Source organism: Bison bison, unplaced genomic scaffold (assembly GCF_000754665.1).
Source record: "Bison bison bison isolate TAMUID 2011002044 unplaced genomic scaffold, Bison_UMD1.0 scf7180017864274, whole genome shotgun sequence".
Lineage (NCBI taxonomy): Eukaryota > Metazoa > Chordata > Mammalia > Artiodactyla > Bovidae > Bison > Bison bison.
The window spans coordinates 766,019-786,449 of record NW_011494846.1 but is presented as its reverse complement, the minus strand read 5'-3'; the positions used below and the strand labels follow the sequence as shown (position 1 = coordinate 786,449).

General features: G+C 46.9%; 1 protein-coding gene across 6 annotated transcripts in view; it reads right to left on the bottom strand.

Annotated features, from left to right (window-relative positions):
• Positions 1-2,921: 2,921 nt before the first annotated feature.
• Positions 2,922-20,431, bottom strand: part of SIRT5 (sirtuin 5) — a 21,934-nt gene continuing 4,424 nt past the window's right edge. For 3 of the 6 annotated variants that reach the window (XM_010848784.1, XM_010848783.1, XM_010848782.1), the window contains 8 exons: positions 19,373-19,522; positions 17,585-17,718; positions 16,088-16,313; positions 14,290-14,377; positions 13,454-13,507; positions 12,024-12,147; positions 11,383-11,498; positions 2,922-3,447 (listed from right to left, as the gene is read on the bottom strand). In XM_010848784.1, the coding sequence (XP_010847086.1) occupies positions 3,372-3,447; positions 11,383-11,498; positions 12,024-12,147; positions 13,454-13,507; positions 14,290-14,377; positions 16,088-16,313; positions 17,585-17,718; positions 19,373-19,487 (933 nt within the window). In that variant the 5' untranslated portion in view covers positions 19,488-19,522 and the 3' untranslated portion in view covers positions 2,922-3,371. The remainder of the gene's footprint in view (positions 3,448-11,382; positions 11,499-12,023; positions 12,148-13,453; positions 13,508-14,289; positions 14,378-16,087; positions 16,314-17,584; positions 17,719-19,372; positions 19,523-20,431) is intronic. The other 3 variants (XM_010848787.1, XM_010848786.1, XM_010848785.1) reach the window with 1 other exon arrangement.

Sequence of the window (20,431 nt, the reverse complement as noted above, 5' to 3'; positions counted from 1 at the left end):
CACGCCCCCCTTTAGAACGTGAGCTCAGTGAGAGCAGGGACCCCCGCTTCCCGCTGTGACCCCAGGATCTTGCCCAGTGACTGCCCGTTGCACCTCCACTAAGTGACCAAAACCCGGGCACCGTGTATTTTTATGCCCCGCTCCGCCCCACTACACCTATTTCATTTCTTAGCCTATGTGGCCATTCAGTAATCTTTGTGTTTATTTTCTCCCACCTGCTCAGCCAGTAAAGAAAACGCCTGCAATGCAGGAGACCCTGGTTTGATCCCTGGATTGGGAAGATCCCCTGGAGGAGGGCTTGGCAACCGACTCCAGTGTTCTTGCCTGGAGAATCCCATGGACAGAGAAGCCTGGTGGGCTACAGTCCATGGGGTCACAGAGTGGAACAGGACTGAGCAACTAAGCACACACCCATTACACAACAGCAAATGATTCATCATTCTCTGAACTGCCGCTGCTGCTGCTAAGTCACTTCAGTAGTGTCTGACTCTGCAACCCCATAGACTGCAGCCCACCAGGCTTCTCTGTCCATGGGATTCTCCAGGGAAGAGTACTGGAGTGGGGTGCCATTGCCTTCTCTGCATTCTCTGAACAAACCAAGCTACTTCATGCTTACCTTGCAGTTGGACATGCTCTTGTACACAGTCCTCACTTGGAACTCCTATTTATAACTGAAAAACCCGCACCCAGGCTGACTTCCTCTCAAAGCCTTTCAAGCACCTTAATGTCCACCCCATCCCTACCCTGCTGCTGCTGCTAAGTCGCTTCAGTCATGTCCGACTCTGTGCGACCCCAGAGACAGCAGCCCACCAGGCTCCCCGGTCCCTGGGATTCTCCAGGCAAGAACACTGGAGTGGGTTGCCATTTCCTTCTCCAGTGCGTGAAAGTGAAGTCGCTCAGACATGTTCGAGTCCTAGCGACCCCATGGACTGCAGCCTACCAGGCTCCTTCCTGCTACCGCTACTGCTAAGTTGCTCAGTCATGTCTGACTCTTTGCCACCCCATGGACCACAGCCTACCAGGCTCTTCCGTCCATGGGATTTTCCAGGCGAGAGTGCTGGAGTGGGGTGCCAGTGCCTTCTCCCAGGCTCCTCCCTACTCGTCTCTAATTGTGCTCTCCTGTGAATCTTTTGCTGTGACTGTAGCTTCCGTGATGTGTAACAGTTTCTGTGCCAGTGGTCCCAACCAAGTTCTTATGAACTCCTTGAAGGAAGGTCCAGGCCTCTTCTTAATCACTGTATTTCTAATGTCTATCATAGAGTAGATGTTCGATAAATATTAAATTGAATAATCCCTCAATGATTAAATGATCAAATATTAAATGAATAATCCCTACATAAATTTTGCATCATTTTCAATTTGCTTTTCCCTTTCTCTTGGAAGCATCTCCTAGCTTAAAAACAAGAAGACCAAAACACAAACAAAAAGTATGAAACGGAACCAAAAAAAGCTACGGGAACCAATGGCCTAGTAGGAAGGGGTTTACAAAGGATAGTTCTGAAATATCTGGGCCTTGGTCAGATAGAAATTACAAATTAAAAATACAGTCAGGGTTCCTCCACCAGTGTACTGGCTTCCACCACTGCTAACACCAGGGCAATGTATATAGAATGCTCTTTTGAAAAGCTCAACAACAAACCTATTAGAAGGGAATGATGGTATATTATGTACAAAGAAGTGTTAACTGTTAGTCGCTCAGTCGTGTCCAACTCTTTGTGACCCCATGGACTGTAGCCCACCAGGCTCCTCTGTCCATGGGATTCTCCAGGCAAGAATGCTGGAGTGGGTTGCCATTCCCTTCTCCAGGGAATCTCCCCAACGTAGGGATTGAACCCAGGTTTCTTGTGTCTCCTGCATTGCAGGCAGATGGCAACCCACGCCAGTACTCTTGCCTGGAAAATCCCATGGACAGAGGAGCCTGGTAGGCTACAGTCCATGGGGTTGCAAAGGATCGGACACGACTGAGCGACTTCACTTCACTTCACTTCTCTACCATCTGAGTCACCAGAGAAGCCCCATTTTACATACCGAAACTACATTATAAGTATTATAAGTCCCCTCCTACCCATGCAAAGGATCCTTGGCATTTATTAAAAGGTGTGACTTGCAAATGCAGCACAAACCTTTATGTCACCATGTGGCTTCTCCGAAAGCCAAGGGTGTGAGAGTAAATGCACTTTTGTAAGGGCCGGAAGTGATGTCACCCAGCTGCATAATCCCTGGGGAGCCCACCTGGTCTAAGGGAGTTAGATCTGTCCGACCTACCCACGCTGGTACTGACAGCCACTCCCCACATGGGTCTCTGGTGCTTGCTGACAGCGGGGATCCCTGGATCTGCATTAGGTGGGGGGAGTTGAAGGGGGAGCTGTGTTCTTCCTACTTTACACAAAAGGTACTCTGAGCATACACTTTTTAAGTCCCATGGGAAAAACTCCCTTCCAGGTTCCGTGTCTGGGGAAGCTTGGCGGACCCCGCAGGGTGTGTAACAGTGAGATGTCCTTCCGTGTATATGATACTGAGAAGCAGCCCACCATCGTCTCTCCCTTTCCCCTCGGCTCTGCTCCGTTTTAGGCAGCTTTAGCCCACCATCGTCTCTCCCTTTCCCCTCAGCTCTGCTCCGTTTTAGGCAGCTTTAGCCCACCATCGTCTCTCCCTTTCTCCTCGGCTCTGCTCCGTTTTAGGCAGCTTTAGCCCACCATCGTCTCTCCCTTTCCCCTCGGCTCTGCTCAGTTTTAGGCAGCTTTGTTTGGTGCAGCTATATTTGCGTCATTCTTTTTTCTCATCCTGATTTTCTACCTTGCTGCTCATTTTCTCTTCCATCCTTGCATGAGTTCTTATTGTAAGCTATCCCCACCCCGAACTTGGAGTAAAGCAGTCAAACAGATAAACACTGAAAAGAAAATGTCCCAAACAAAGACAACTCTTGGGCTAACATTTTAGTACAATAAATTACCTGCATAGAGAGTGATTTTATTTTCCACCAAACCTTGCGCAACAATGAGAAATACCCACGTTTTACCCCTCTGTTTCTATCTTTGCCCAAATAGCAGAAACACAATCAGGAGAATCACTTTGTTTTAGACAGTCTAATCACAAAGTTACCCAGTAACCAACCAAACACATCAGACTTATGTTCAGGATCAAACAAAATAACAGGAACTGACTTCAGAAGTCCTGTGACTTCTCCTTCTAAACACGGTTACTACTGTTGCTTCCAAGTCCCCATCAACCATCAGCAGTTTGGATTCCAGCCCAGCAATCAAAAGATATTTTCAGACTTTCCAGTATTTGGCTCACCATCCACAAGACTGCCTCCCCTGCTGGTGGCTTGGTACTTAGATGCTCTGAGATTTCTTCCTTCCCCAGGATGGCTATGAAACAGTTTCAGTTTCGTGAGGAGCGAGGGCTTCGGGAAGAGTCGTCCCACACGGCCCCTGGAAATGAAACCTGAAACAGAAGGACGAACACAGCAAAGTTATGAGCAAAATGAGCATTCTGCTTCAGCAAGTCAACTTTCTTAGTTACAGCCAGAATAAAATCCAGATTCTCACAGGAGTCTTAGGCATTTTGGAGCCCAGTTCTTTCATCAAGTTTCTGACATCGCCAAATGCAGACACTTCAGTATGGGTTGGCACCCTCATTCCCAAGGGAATTTGGGAAAGCAATTGCTTAGAATTTCAGTTCAGTTCGGTCACTCAGTTGTGTCTGACCCTTTGCGACCCAATGGACTGCGACACTCCAGACTTCCCTGTCCTTTACTATCTCCCAGACCTTGCTAAAATTCATGTCCATCAAGTCAGTGATGTCATTCAACGATCTCCTCCTCTGTCGTCCCCTTCTCCTCCTGCCCTCAATCTTTCCCAGCATCAGGGTCTTTTCCAGTAAATCAGTTCTTTGCATCAGGTGGCCAAAGTATTGGAGTTTCAGCTTCAACATCAGTCCTTCCAATGAATATTCAGGACTGATTTCCTTTAGGATGGACTGGTTGGATCTCCTTGCAGTCCAAGGGACTCTCAAGAGTCTTCTCCAACACCACACTTCAAAAGCATCAATTCTTTGGCACTCAGCTTTCTTTATATTCCAACTCTCACATCCATACATGACCACTGGAAAAACCATAGCTTTGACCAGACGGACCTTTGTTGGCTATGTAATGTCTCTGCTTTTTCATATGCTGTCTAGGTTGGTCATAACTTTCCTTCCAAGGAGTAAATGTCTTTTAATTTCATGGGTGCAGTCACCATCTGCAGTGATTTTGGAGCCCACAAAAATAAAGGCTGCCACTGTTTCCACTGTTTCCCCATCTATTTCCCATGAAGTGATGGGACCGGATGCCATGATCTTAGTTTTCTGAATGTTGGGTTTAGAATTTAGGTGCCTATAAATGAGAATTTTATTTTAAGGAGGAAGGAGAGACATGATTGTATTTTGTGACTGTTTTGCCAAACCCATAACTCTAAGTTTTATAAACTCTTACACAACTACATGAAAGCACCCTCACTGGTACTAAGGACAAGGGAAACAAATGAACCTCGCACACCAAGCAGACCATAAGGATCTTAACCGAGTCAGCTGGCTCACGCCAATCACTGAAATTCACAACTAGCCCTGACCTGTAGTTAAAAAGTAGGAAAAAGAGAAAGATCAAAGAAAGAAGAGGGAGAGAAAAGACGAAAAACCAATGATTTCTGCTTCCTTCAAGGGAAAATACTTATGACAGGAGGAAACAAAGAAACCAACTAATTCTACTGTGTTATTAATAAATGAAAACCAGCTGAGCATGATTTAAAATTTAAAAAAAAAAAGCATCTGGTCATATTACTTATTCTTGATACAACACAGATCAAGAATGTTCCCTCTGTGCCATGAATGGACGGCCCTGAGCAACTGGCATTTCTGATCCTTCTGCCTCCCCTCCCGCAGCCCCACCCCATCCCCACCACCCCCAGCACGAGGAAGGCTGCCCACTAGAAAGCTCCTCCCAGCACAGTCCCTTGAGGACTTACCAGGAAGCACAGCTAGGCAGAGAGCACTCAGGGACTTCCCTCGACTTGCACCTGTTCTTTTGTGCACCCCTATCCACATTCATCCTCCTCCCATTTACCAAAGCAAGCTGCACCTGACCTCACCCATCCCAAATCTTACATGGTGCCTCTTATCCCAGAATGTGAAAACTTAACCGGCTGCCAAACCAAGGGATGTTTGAAACACTGCTGTGGATCTGAGAAAACAAATGGTTTCTAAAGACTGGGTGATATATACAAACAGGGCCACTTCATTCTTGCTTCCAGTAAAACTGAAAGAGCCTCTTACAGAATTGCCAAACAGATCACTAAAGTTGATTCAGGAGGACTCTGGACATTTCAGCATATAAGATGGAAAGTGGTCCAAAATCTGAGTGGCCAGAACAAAATTCTTTCATGCCCGGGGTTTATGTGGCCCAGGTTTCTGAGTATTTTATGTATGGTATTGTTGTTGTTCATTGCCAAGTCGTGTCCAACTCTGCAACCCCATGGACTGCAGCCTGCCAGGCTTCCCTGTCCTTCACCATCTCCCAGAGCCTGCTCAAACTCATGTCCATTGAGTCAGTGATGCCATCCAACCATCTGGTCCTCTGTCGTCCCCTTCTCCTCTTGCCTTCAATCTTTCCCAGCATCAGGGTCTTTTCCAATGAGTCAGCTGTTTGCATCAGGTGGCCGAAGCACTGGAGTTTCAGCTTTAGCATTAGTCCTTCCAATGAATATTCAGGACTGATTTCCTTTAACATGGACTAGTTTGATCCCCTGGCAGTCCAAGGGACTCTCAAGAGTCTTCTCCACACCACAGTTTGAAAGCATCAATTCTTTGGTGCTCTGCCTTCTTTATGGTCCAACTCTCACATCTGTACATGACTACTTAGTTTTTGCTTTTCTCTATAAAAAGAAAAAACTAAGAATTACAGTTGCCATTGAAAAGGTAAGTGTTTAGCTTGGAAAATCTGGGCTGCCACCCCTCAGACCAGAAATAGAGACACAGATACTCAAAACACAATTCCCCCCGCCCCACTCCAGGACAAGCTGCCAGGGTCACAGCAGCTCCCTTCTTCGAGCGACCTCTGCTTCGATGCTCACTAAGGAAGTCTGTCCTCTCAAGTCACACACTATCAGACACTTCACTGTTGGAAATGACGGCAGGAAAGAATGAAAGACTCCCGTGCCTGCAGGAACTCAGTCACTTGGCCACAGAGAAGCAGCCTGACTTCCAGCCCAGGCAAGGGGTGTCCGGGCCCAGTGTTTCACGTCCACCTCCAAGGTCACAGGACCCTGCAACCACATTGCAGCCAGAGCGGATCTAACCCCTCTCCACACACACGCACGCACACCCACACCCACACACACGCACACACACAGTCCTGCTAGCTGCTGAGTTGATCAAAAACGGCTTCACTGAAATTTCACCTAAACTCAACCCTCCTTCCACATCCTACAGTAACTCCATCTTTTCCTCTGTTTGGAACACGCAGCAGGGCTCTCTGGGGTCCCCTGCGCTGCGGTGATCAGGAAACTTGATCTTCCTAGGATACAGGTTTGTTTCCCATGACCACAGGCCTATTAGGGCTGCAGCATCATGAACCCTGCCTCCTTCTAATGCTGCGCAGTACTCAGAGTGGATATGTATATGTCTCTGTTAGTCACTCAGTCGTGTCCAGCTCTTTGCGACCCCGTGGACTGTAAGTCGCCAGGCTCCTCTGTCCACGAGATTTCCCAGGCAGGGATACTGGAGTGGGCTGCCATTCCTTTCTCCAGGGGTCTTCGCAACCCGGTAATCAAACCCAGGTCTCCTGCATTACCAGGCAGATTCTTTACTGTCTGAGCCACCAGGGAACCCAGTGGACACTTGAACTAATTAAAAAACCTCATGCTCCACGCATCTACTAAGAGATGCACTTCCCATAGTTTGACTTTTACGGGATTATTAACCGAAATGTATTATTTGTTGTTTTCAACAACTACAGACGATAAATTATGGCAGTGATAATTCCATCTAGAGGAGCTTTTCCGTGGAACAAGTTTTAAGAAAACTGAGAATAAATAATTCATATACTTTGAAGCAGAAGTATAAAAGGATAGTCAACAAAAGATTTTCAAGCATAAAAATACATTAGTAAAAATTTCTGTGGTAGAAATAGGATGGATGGGGATACAAGTTTAAAGTGAAAAAGAAAAAAATGTGAAGGTTCTCACTGTGAAAAACCCGCTTACATATTTGTTTTCTAAATAATGATGGTGGGTGTCAAGTTGCTGCGTCATTCAGATTCGACAGGATACAATTAAAACCAGGACAACAGCAGCTTTACTTTTAAATGTCGGTATTCTATTTCTAGGGCTTCATTGGTGGCTTAGTGGTAAAGAATCCGCCTGCTAATGCAGGAGACTCAGGATAGATCTTTGGGCCAGGAAGATCCCCTGGAGGACATAGCAACCCACTCCAGTGTTCCTGCCTGGAGAATCCCATGGACAGAGAAGCCTGATGGGCTACAGTCCATGGGGTCGCAAAGTCAGACGCGACAGAGCTACTAAACCACCACCAGCAGGAGGATTATGAGTATGATTTATGCAACAAAGGCGAGCCCCAATCTGCAGATTCCTACTCAAAGGCCTTTGGCTCTATCAAAAAAAAAAAAAAAAGGAAATGAATGCCCATTTATGCTTTAAATGAAAATGAGATGCTTATGTGTCCTTTTTTCACTGTTCTTGCTTTAAGTGACTGTTTTGGTTAAGGGCCAACTGGGGCCCCACTGCATGGACTAACAGGGTCCTACCAGCTACCTGACGATCTAGGCAGGCAGAGCACTGGCCTTCCCCATCAAATGCGGCCAACCGTAAATTACAAGTAACCTCTGCACCCTCCTGAGGAGTACAAACGTAAAGAAGAAACCATCTATGAAGCTGTTTTCTAGCTAAGAGTTCCTGAGACTTCTACACTCCGCCTGCAGGGCGCTGTCTCTGGGGACACGTGCCCCGCATACAGGTGACGTGCCCTCCACACACACTACTGACCACCTCCACCTCCTGGAGCCCCCTCCCCGCCCCTCTCCACACACACTGGCCCCTTGCTGTCCCTCAGGCCTCCTGGGCTGGCTGCCACCCGGGGCCTTTGCCCAGGTGGTCCTGGCACCTGGCAGGCTCTGGGCCCAGAGGTCTCCTCAGCGAACCACTCCTCCTCAGTGTTGCCAGACCTCTTCTCTCTGAAACCCCCACCACCCACTGGATCCCGAGCCCGCCTGCTCCCCCTGCCCACTTCTACCTCTGCTTTTTCCCACAGCCGGATCCCACCTCTCATGGGCCACACAATTTGCATTTATTATCTTATCGTTCACTGTTTGCCCTTTGCGGCTAGGAGGCCATTTCACGTGGTAGGATTTTATTTTGCTTACTAATATATCCTATCCCAAGCACTCAGAACAGTATCAGTGGTAAAGAATCTTCCTGCCAATGCAGGAGACGCAGGTTCAATCCCTGGGTGGGGAAGATCCCTTGGAGAAGGAAATGGCAACCCACTCTAGTATTCCTGCCTGGAAAATTTCATGAACAGAGGAGCCTGAGCCTGGTGGGCGACAGTCCATGGGGTCGCAAAAGAGTTGGACACATCTGAGTCACTAAACAAGAACAAAGTCTAGGACATAGTAGGTGCTAAATAAACACTTGTGGACTTGGACTAAATTCCAAAGTTTAGAGAAATGGAAAGCTGCACGACTGGGGGTTGCAGGGAGTGGGGGGCCCACTGTCCTTGGAAGGCCTTGCACACCAGTCCTTTGGGCGCACTACTCCCATTTCTGCTTCAACAAGTACACAGATCCTTACATGCCAAAGACCCCTGGGGTTGAGAAACAGTCAAAATCCTGATGCCTAAATCCCCAAATACCTAGTCTAATGGTTTCTCAGAAAATCATCCAAGATAACCATCTGGGACAGGGGAAATGACAAAAAACAAAACAGGAACTAATTAACACCTTGAAAATATTAACACATTTCGATGGGAGGCAAATACCATGACTCTGTTTCTAAATTAGAATTGGGGCAAAGAATCTAAACAACTTGGGCAAGGTCGAAGGAGTCTTGCGAAATCCAAATTGAAAATGTAGGCAGAAATAAATAAATACATAAAATGCAGGCATCATTTCCTGCAACCTATTTAGGTAACAAAGAAATCAGGTGAAAAGGCAGTATTATTTCAATTTTCATTTTTGCTACTAACCTAGAGCTGGGGCTGGCAAAATGTTTTCTGTAAAGAGTCAGAGACTTAATGTTTCATCTTTGCAGGCCAGACAGTCTCTGCTGCAACTCCTTACTTCCATTGTTTAAGTGCAAAAGCAGCCACAGACAATATAGGAACATGTGGCTGTGGCTGGGTGCCAATAAAACTTTATTTACAAAAATGTAGTGGTTGAGTTCGGAGAAGGCAAAGGCACCCCACTCCAGTACTCTTGCCTGGAAAATCCATGGACAGAGGAGCCTGGTCAGCTACAGTCCACGACGTTGCAAAGAGTCGGACATGACTGAGCAACTTCACTTTTACTTTTCACTTTCATGCATTGGAGAAGGAAATGGCAACCCACTCCAGCGTTCTTGCCTGGAGAATCGCAGGGACGGCGGAGCCTGGTGGGCTGCCATCTGTGGGGTCGCACAGAGTCGGACACAACTGAATCGACTTAGCAGCAGCAGTGGGTGAATCTGGCCTACAGGCAGTACTTTGCTGACCTCTGACCTAGGCTAGAGTTCAGCCAACATCAGTTACATGTGAGATGTGAGAAATTTCGGCCTTTGTTAAGATGCGTGTTTAAACCAGCTTCTCAGTCACTCTGGGTTTGGTTCCCTGTTTGAAAACCCAAGTAGGATGAGAAGATGACCACCCACGCCTCTTCTAAATGTCAGCTTTGATGATGCCCAGATAAAAGCATTGCTGGCTTCACTGGTCAATTATACTCATCTGGGAAAATTCCCAGACGTGGTGGTACAGAGGGTCTTGGCTTCCAAAAAGGTCCACTGAGCATCTGTTGTGGTTCCTGCGGCTGGTGCTGTTCAGATCTGATCAAAGTCTCAGACCAGAAAGAGGCCTGTTTATTTGAACAGAGACACTGCAGGTTTTCAGGATGGGAAGCTGAAGAATTTTTGTTGAAGATGAGTAGCAGCTGAAGCAGGTTTGTGGTTTTGGGAGGCCCAACTTATGAAGTGATATCATTATACTCCAAGAATTTCGTCTGAACTTGCAGGGAAAACTGCCAAGTTCATTATCCTTTCACGTGAAGACGTACACAATGGATGAATATCAGAATCACCCAGGAAGCGTATAAAAGAGGGGGCCCAGGCTACACCTTACACCAGTTACATCAGAATCTCCTGAGTGGTACCGTCATCAGATTTAGAAAAAAAATGTTTTTAAGATTTTTTATATGTGGACCATTCTTAAAGTCTTCATTGAATTTGTTACAATATTGCTTCTGTTATGTTCTGGTTTTATGGCCAAGAGGCATGTGTGATCTTAGCTCCCCGACCAGGGTGGAACCCACACCCGCTGCACTGGAAGGCCAACTCTTAACCTCTGGACCACCAGGGAAGTTCCCAGTCATCAGATTTTTTAAAATACGTAGTTGAGGTAAAAGTCACTGACTTAAGTAATGACAAGATGCTTCAGTAACATTTTACATTTTACTTATTCATATTGATGTATTAGTTCATAGTCTACCTTATTCTGGAAAGGAAATGAGACTATTAAGAATATATAAACTACATTAAAAGGGAAGACAGAAAAGCAGGGGTGAAAAAAAGCAAGTAAAACAAAGGAGATGTAAACTAGAGCCTAGACTGAGACAACATGTGAATATCCTACGATAACCTGTACTTCCCACACAGATTTGCGGGGGCAGGATCAATATCATTAAATGGCCACAGGTACAAACATTCTTGGCAATAAGACCAGAGAGGATTTGCCCAGGGAGCCCCACGGAGAACAGCGGGTGACGGAGTTGTGTGTGGGTGCCTCCCTGGCTTGCGTGCTTAGTCTTCAGCTGACCAGCATCTAAATGCCATTACTATACTTAGCTTCAACGCATGAATAAGAGTAAAGTCTAAACCATCAAAGAAGAACTTTCAAAATGTGAAAAACAAAAACCCTTTAGCAAACTCCCTGTAAAAAGACATGGCTACCTCAGTCTACAGTTAATGTGCTTTCTTCCATCAATCTACAACTAACACGTTGTTTTCTTCCCTCAAAGCAACTACAGACCAAATAAGAAAACACAAACTCTGTGTTACAAAACCAGGACAGCAGGTAAAATCTGCTTGGATGACCACGTCCAAACCCGCTCAGCGCTGTCCGCCTCCCACCCTGGTAACCCCGTACCTGAATCTTTCGGTGGCCGGGGTGGTTTCCATGTTGAATTCGGCCACTGGCACGCCGCGGGCTGACACTTGGGGGGCAAACATGGCCGCGGGATAGACCACAGAGGAAGTCCCCACCTACCGAGCAAACAGACGGAAGCGGACAAGCGACCACACGGTGGAGAAGCAGCGTCTTTGAAGAAAACCTTAACAGAAACTCAGACCAGTTTGTGGCTGCTGGTGTGAGGGAAGGTAAGCTGGGCGGGATAAATGGAGAATGTCTGGGGGACAAGAGGGGAGGGGGAGGCTCCCCTTTGGCTGATCCCTAGAATTTAGGAAGGATTTTTTTCATGTTTAGTCACCAAGTCATGTCTGATTCTTTGCAACCCCATGGACTGTAGCCCTCCTGTCTCCTCTGTCCATGGAATTTCCCAGCAAGAATACTGGAGTGGGTTGCCATTTCCTTCTCCAGGGGATCTTCCCGACTCAGGGATCAAACCCACGTCTCCTGCCTTGGCAGGCAGGTTCTTTACCACCAGTTACCTGGTATGAAAAAGAGAGCTGAGCTCATGGCAAGAGTGGCAAAGAAATGATCTGATCATCACCCAAATTAGTTTTAGTTGTCTCTGCTCTTTGAAAAGATCAGGGAAGGCCGTGACTTACCACTAGACACAGGTCACAGAGGGCCAGCTCTTTGTCAACCTCCTCCAGGATGGCAGGGTCCAGGTTTTCTCCAAACCACACCACGTGAGGTCGCAGCAGGCCCCCACATCCTGCCTCTTCACACCTGTAAGAGTGTCATCCTTAACCCACTCCCAAGACCTACTCTTGAGAAGGCCTGCCTAGGTGGATCAGGGGAAATCATAAAGTCTCTATTGTGTCCAGATGCACTGGGGTGATTTGTTGGCGAATGTGTCTCAGCCAACCTTGAGAGACATAGCTTTCTCTTTCCCAGTTACTTCCTTCCACTCAGGCACAGCCGTGCTCATGGTTAGCTGGACCCAGGAGGACTACTGGACTCAGACTTGCTTTCAACACACAAACCACTTGCTAATGTCATCAATGACCTCCCTCATCTTCTCTCAAATTCACCTCTCTCTTGCCTTGTCGGTAGCCAAGTTCTCCTGTGTCAATTTCCCAAGATCTCTCGTCTTTCACTAGCTACTACCCTAGGTCATCTCTAGTCAACCTATTTATTTACGTTCTAAAATAATCTCCCTCAAACTCCATTTTCATCATATTAATTGCCTAATCAAGTTTATTTTAGATCAAAACTTTAGAATATAGTCATGAAAACTTACTCTTTTAGGTCAAAACTCTGATTTTAGTAATGAAAATCCTTATTAAGAAAAATTCAAAAGGTTAAGTAAACCAGAGAAACGTTAGCATAATTGCTCCTTAGGGAGTAATAATGTACTTTCACACATTCAGTGCTCTGAGTAGCTCTGCAGCAAAGCAAGATGCTTCAAACTTGGTTCACTCTAGTGGTTCCATATTTATTTGGGCATGTGACATCTTTTTTCTCCGAGTAGTGCCTATCAACATCACGTGGATCTACTGCCTTATGAAACACTTTGGGGAAGGCCATTTTAAGGTCAAGTTTTGAAAAATTGACATAAAAATCTTTCCAGGGTTTTTTGCTATTGCTAATCTGCACAAATTCTGCTCGGTCCCATAACTTTACCTCTGTGAGACCTCCTACGGCCTCCATAGCCCTGGATTAGTAACACTGATGAGGAGGAGAAGGGGAGGAGGACAGTAGCTGAGGCTTCCCGACCAGTTAGGTCCGAGATGCCAGCCACTATGCTTCACGCACGCCGGGGGAATGTGTACAGCACAGCAGCTTCTGAAACGTTCCAGACCTCAAATGATCCCACCACAACACAGAGGAAAAAGGGAAGGACAGATGAACTTCTCTTAAGCCTGGTTTGGTTCACCCTTTGTCCTTTCGCCCTTGACCTCATGGGTCAGGGCTGGTTTCTGCATTGGCATGTTTCAGAGGCATCTCACCAAGTGAACTTAGATTTTGACCTACTAATTTTCTTTTTTTTTCAAACTGGAGCACCAACACAGACCAAAGTCGTTTTACTCACCGGGGCAGTTTCTCCACTGGGATTCCGGCATCTTGAGTTTGGGGGTCTGGAGCCCTGAAGTAAGTAATATGAGAAAAGAAAGAATGTCACTGGTGTAATCAAAGAACATAGAAATAAAATAACCCATAAGATTGTCTTTGCCTGGCCATGTATGGCACAAAACTCCTGATGAATACACACTGGCTTATAAGAGGATGAGGAGGGTAGACACAAACAATTGATTATCAGTGGTTCTACCTCAAGAGAGGGAATATGTATGGGAGAGGGGGGAGTAATACTGTTGTGCTAAGGAGAGTTTCATGATTTGCATCATATATGTCACTGCAATTTCAATCACCTGCAATGATATTATATTAATAAGTTACTTGTATGACTTATACCAATGGCTAGGTAGAATTTTTCTCAATATTTTGAGTCTACTCTTAATTTTTCCCCCAATTATAATATTTACAATAGTAAATGTTCACCATAGACACTTTGGAAAGTTCAGAAAGATATAAAAAAGAAATCAAAATTGCCATACTACTACTGTCCCTGTTAATATGTTGTTGATTTTCTTCTGGACGTTTATCTATATACAGATACATCAACATGGTGAGGGTGGATGTGTGTTTAAATACAAAGTTGGGATCATAATGTATAGAGTTAGAGCCTGTTATTTTCACTTATTTTAACCTGTGAGCAAAATATTTCCCTTACAATACAGCTGTACTGTCTCTAGCTTTATGTCTCATAAATATACATGGGAGTCATAGATAAATGTTCAATTTCTTCATGTTTATAGTCAACTGAAGAGACAAAACAACACACCTATTCCCAGAGTGCAGTATAATTACCCTTTTCCTGATAAGGCTGGACAAATTGGACTCTTATAGTTCTCAGCCACAACTCCACAAGAGGTACATCGAGTTTTAAATAAGCTACCTGAAAAACACAAGTTGAACAAGACCGGAATTTAGTATAATCGGGAGCAACTGACTCCATGTCTAAAAGAATACAAAATGATTTCGTTTCTACACATCACTTTAACAATTGCACCCATCCCAGCTTTCATGGGAAACATCAAGGCATGTAGTGAGATGGAAAAAGCCAGAACACATGCCCTCCTGGACTTCGTAATCTGGAGAGGAGCAGGGACAGGAAGTAAGTTACTGCATGACCAAGGAGCTCTCTGATCACCCCAGTGTTCAGGTGGAATTCAAATGTGCAGCAGGGCAGAAGAAGCCAACCTAAACCTACGGGCAGGATTTCCTGAGAACATGCCTGACAGAGGCTAGTAGCTTGGGATATGTTTTACAAAATCTTAATTTTGACTTAGTAAAGCTTAAATCTTTTCTACAAAAGCAGCTCAATAAATAATCAACTAATAAATGAAGAAAATAATCATTAAAACTAGCAAAGACTTACTGAGCTTAACCCATAAAAGGTGACCTCAGTTCACCACATGGTCACCATGTGCCCAGCGCTGAGCAGGTCACATGGCAGGGGACACATGCTGGTCCATTCTCTCCAGGGCTCCGTCTTTGAGAAACCACCCCCTTCTCTGTCCCACGCCAAGTTGATGGAGCTGTCAGTCACGTTCCCCAAATACAAGCTGGGGCACAAATTCCAGACTGGTCTAAGTGTGGCATCCTGTCCTCCAGCAGGAGTGTTTGGTCAAAAAGGATAATGATGGTCAGGCCATCCAGAGATTTATTTTCTGAGGAGATGGTTAAACTGGAGGAAGGGAGCGTGCAGCCCCACTGGGTCACTGCTTCTGGAAATTCTGCAATTTGAAATGCATTTCTTTGGACTGAATTTTTGTAGAGTATTAAATGGCTTCTATGGATGGCTCAGCAGTAAAGAATTTACCTGCAATGCAGGAGATGCTGGTTCAGTCCCTGGGTCAGGATGATCCCCTAGAGAGGGAAATGGCAACCCATTCCAGTATTCTTGCCTGGGAAAGCCCACAGACAGAGGAGCCTGGTGGGCTACAGTCCAAACGGTAGCAAAGAGTTGGACACAACTGAGCGGCTCAACACAGCATCACAGACTATCAAATGCCCTTGGGAAGAAATTCTGGCATACCCATTTATGCTCTTGTGTAAACAAATTTATTTGATTTTCAGTGAGAAGAGGGAAGAGGAGGGTGTCAGTGAAAGCTGAGAAGGGAAACCAGAGGGACCCCAGACAAGCTCCTCGGTGTCACAGACCCAGTGGGCTCCCAAGAGGGAAGGTCACTAAGCTGGCAGCCCCCTTAAGGCTCCAGGGTGGAGGAGGAACACAGCCAGAGCAGACAGTGCCCATGGTGCGGGGTGGGACAGGGACAGTAAATGGATCTCCCAGGGATACCAGGCCTTCGCAGCCTGAATCCTGCTAGAGCCCCAGCCGTTCAATGGCTCAAACCTCCCACTTCCCGGCGCCCAGGTGGGGGTGGAGTGGGGGCCATCTGGGAGCACAGGGCCCCCTCAACAGGACCCCCAGGGAGGGGAGAGCACGCAGGGATGCAGACCTTCATGGCCAGGTGGTCTGCGCACCAGACCCCGGGGTCCTGGCACCATGCTGCTCTGACTCGGTGGACCCAGCTGGGCCCCAGCAGAACGTGTGTTTTCAAGTCTGGTTTCCCCTTCCCATGGAAGACTGAGGGCCTCTCACCATGGATTTCCAGAAGGTTCTTGGTGCCAGCCTTGCGGTGCAGCTCGTCGATGTTCTGGGTGATGACCACCACCTGTCGGCCCTGCCTGTGCAGCCGGGCCTGGCACTCGGCGATGGCCAGGTGCCCGGCGTTGGGCTCCGTGCTCTGCACCACCTCCCGCCGGTAGTGGTAGAACTCCCACACCTGGGACGGGTTCCGGGCGAAGGCCTGCGGGGTGGCCAGGTCCTGGGGGGCAGGCAGGGGCGGGGGTCAGGGGGGAAAGAAGGGCTGATGCTCTGAAAGCCGGGCCGTGAGGGCACTGGACTTGGGTGGGAGGACACCCCCGTGCACCCTTGGCTGTGGGCAGGCAGGCACACAGTTCCAGGGGGGTGTCGAGGGAACACGTCCATGTAGGTTCACATGGGCGGGGCCCAGGGCTCCTGAGGAGCCCTGGAGAAATTAGGTTTAATTTCCCCAGCAAGATCGTAACCCGTCCCATCTTCCACTCAGGTGAGCTACAAACATAGAGCAACACATGGGAAGGTAACTTAGGCTGGAAGCCACGTTTTCATGGAGCTCCGCGTGACATGATAGCTATCTCATTTATCCAGGAAGAAAAGTAAAATGCAAAACACCCAACTGAGCTATAATGGCCATAGTGGGAAAACTCGGTTTTTATAACTATAATTATAGGCGCACACACACATACAACTACACATTAAAAAAAATATACATTATAGTAATAGGATATATAAAATATACATTTTTAAAAGTACGATTTCTCCAAACTTCCCTGATGGTACAGTAGATAAGAATCCACCTGCCCAATGCAAGGGACATGGGTTTGATCCCTGATGAGGGAACAAAGATCCCGCCCGTGTACAGCGCAGCCAAGATAAATAAATAAAAATAAATACTTGACAAAATAAAGTAAAAAAAAAAAAAAGAAATGTTATACACCTTGACTGTGGTGGCAGTTGTACCACTATATATACATCTGTCAAAACTCACTGAACTGTACACTTAAAATTGGTGATGTTTATTGCATGTATGTCTCAATAAAAATTGAATTTTAAAAACTCCATGCCCCCAGAGAACTTATATTCTAATGACTTTTGTACAAAGTTTTGAGCATCAAGGCCTAAGCCTTTAACAACTCAAGACTGGTTTTCATTTTGAAAGTTCACAGGAACTTTTAAAAAATGTGTAATTCTTAATTTCAACATGAATAGAAAAGTAATGAATTATGCTAACCAAAGTGTCCCGGTTCCACTTTGGTTACCAGAGGAAATCCAATTGTTATCTGAATAAGGATAATCAATACACGCCGAGAAAGAAAGAAAAGAGACGGCTTTGCTGAGGTTTTAACCCTATGGACTTTGTGTCTATGCCAAAAGAACAGGATAAAAGGGTCACAGTAAATTTCAAAACGTTCCCCTCTGATAGAGATTCTGAGTCAAACTGCTAAAAGGCTTCATTCAGAAAGAGCCTTTCAGAGTTCTGGAAACATTACCAACCTGGGCTTTCCATTTTCTCCAGTAACCTCCTGCTCCTCTGAACGTTGGAACCCCACTCTCAGCACTGATGCCAGCCCCGGAAATGACGACTATGTGCTTGGCTTTTGCAAAACACTTCCGGAAGTCAGCCATATCTAAAGAGAGGAAAGTCTTGGTCAATCCAGGGTTTCATTTGGACATTTACGTCCCAGTTCAAATGCCTGTATTTTGAAACTTGACCTTGCGTGAAATTATACTTTTAAGATAACCAAATAAAAATCTTCCCATGCAATGAAGATGGCCCTGTGCACCTAATATGTGAGAGTACAGTGTTTGCAGAAAGGGGCGGGGGTCTGGGGTGAACAGCCTGAGCTCTGAGCTCCACTCTGCCCATTCCCCCCGCAACCCACCATCTCCCATGAGTGGGATCCTATGTGAACCGCTGACCCTCTGCTGTCTGGGTCTCCTTAGCTGTTACACGTGCACAAGCGTGCTTTCCCGAGAGAGCAGGGCTGCTGTGAGGATTAAAAAAGGCTTCCCAGGTGGTACAAAGGTAGAGAACCTGCCTGCCATGCAGGAGACGCAAGAGGCGTGGGTTCAATCCCTGGGTTTGGAAGATCCCCTGGAGAAGGAAATGGCAGCCTGCTCCAGTCTTCTCGGCTGGGAAATCCCATGGACAGAAGAACCTGGCAGGCTACAGTCCATGGGGTCGCAGAGTTGAAACTGACTGAGCGCGCACACGCGCACACGCGCGCACACACACACACACACACACACACACACAGTGAATGGGAATGTATCTTCCTTCTTAAAAGTAAAAGCAAGCTTGTGTGGTGTGAGGGCTGACCTCAGGCCCACTGGACCCCAGAAGTGTCCCTTCCTCCCCAAATTCACTTCCCTTGGAGGATCCTGCGAATTCCAGCTTCCCTCAGCATCACTACCAGGGTGAGGATGAGAGCCCCTCCCCATGAACAAACGCTCCGTCCCACTCTGGACACACTCTCCTTTACAGCTTAAGGGAGACTTGGTCTTTTTAACAAGACGGCCCCGGAGACCTGGGGTAACAGAAGGGGACTGAACGCACAGAATGACACGGCAGCAGGGAGTCCTGGTCACAGCCTGAAGCTTGCGCCCCAGGACACAAGGGCTGGCCCTCCATCTCCAGGCATCCTCCTGCCCAAGCTCAGACCCACAGGGGCGGCAGCTCGCCTTCCATGAGGGCTCCCTGTGTCCAGGCTCTGTGCCAAGCACTTGGGCATCACAAGGTGGCCTGAGCCAAATATCATCATCCCAGGATAAGGATGAAGAGCCAGACTGGGAACTCCGTTGTCTCTCCTGGCAGCGGAGACTGGGTCCTGGCACAGCCTGTGGCTCCCGCTGTCCCGGGCACTGCAGCTCTGCAGCCCTTGTGCGCGGGATAAGGAAAGGCTGTGTCCCAACCAGCCAGGCCTGAGTGGTTCACAAGCTGTGGGAGTCCCCCTCCACTCCCTGCGCCAGGAGAAGCCAGTGTGGACCAGCATTGCCTCTGGCTGGCCCAGACCACCCAGTCAGGGTCTGCCAGGCACAGGCCATCTTCCAGGTGCAGCCAATCTGTGCTGAGGCACTGAAGATCCTGAGTTCACAGAAGTGTAGATGGTTCCTTGGTTGATGGAGCGGGCTCTCTGGTCTCCCCGGGAGACAGTGGCGACCAAGACTAACTAACTCTTGGACGAATCAAGAGCCCCTCAGACATGAAACCAGTGATGGAGAAAAGGAAGGAAGAGAGTGGGCTGCAGAGGGAGGTGATGTCACCATGTATGAAAGACCTACTTGAACTTGGACGAGCCATTGTTAGGCAAATCTTGGTTTGTGTGGAGATTGGAGACTTCAGTCCACAATACAGCTGGGAAAACAATCGGTTCCGGATGATCCAGAGAGGTGGCATCAGGTTTTCTGTGTTGCACTAACAATTGAGATGGACTTTAGAAAAACCACAAAACAAACAGAAACAATCAGAAAACACTCATATTTCTACAAATACACACACACACACACACACACACACACACACACACACACGGGCTTCCCAGGTGGCACCAGTGGTAAAGAACAGGCCTGCCAATTCAGGAGCTATAAAGAGGTATGGGTTTGATCCCTGGGTCCGGAAGGTCCCTAGAGGAGGGCACAGCAACCCACTCTAGTATTCTTGCCTGGCGAATCCCCATGGACAGAGGAGCCTGGTGGGCTGCAGTCCAGTGGGTCACAAAGAGTCAGCCACAACTGAAGCGACTTAGCATGTGTATACACATACACACATATATAAAAGAATAGCCTTAACAAAAATGTTCAGTAGCAATCTTCATGGTTCACACAAACACCATCTAAACTGGCAATTTACAGTGTGTACTCTTAAGTGTGCTTGATCATGGAAAAAGTAAGAGAGTTCCAGAAAAACATCTATTTCTGCTTTATTGACTATGCCAAAGCCTTTGACTGTGTGGATTACAATAAACTGTGGGAAATTCTGAAAGAGATGGGAATACCAGACCACCTGACCGGCCTATTGAGACACCTGTATGCAGGTCAGGAAGCAACAGTTAGAACTGGACATGGAACAACAGACTGGTTCCAAATAGGAAAAGGAGTACGTCAAGGGTGTATATTATCACCCTGATTATTTCACTTATATGCAGAGTACATCATGAGAAACACTGGACTGGAAGAAGCACAAGCTGGAATCAAGATTTCTGGGAGAAATATTAATAACCTCAGATATGCAGATGACACCACCCTTATGGCAGAAAGTGAAGAGGAACTCAAAAGCCTCTTGATGAAGGTGAAAGAGGAGAGTGAAAAAGTTGGCTTAAAGCTCAACATTCAGAAAACGAA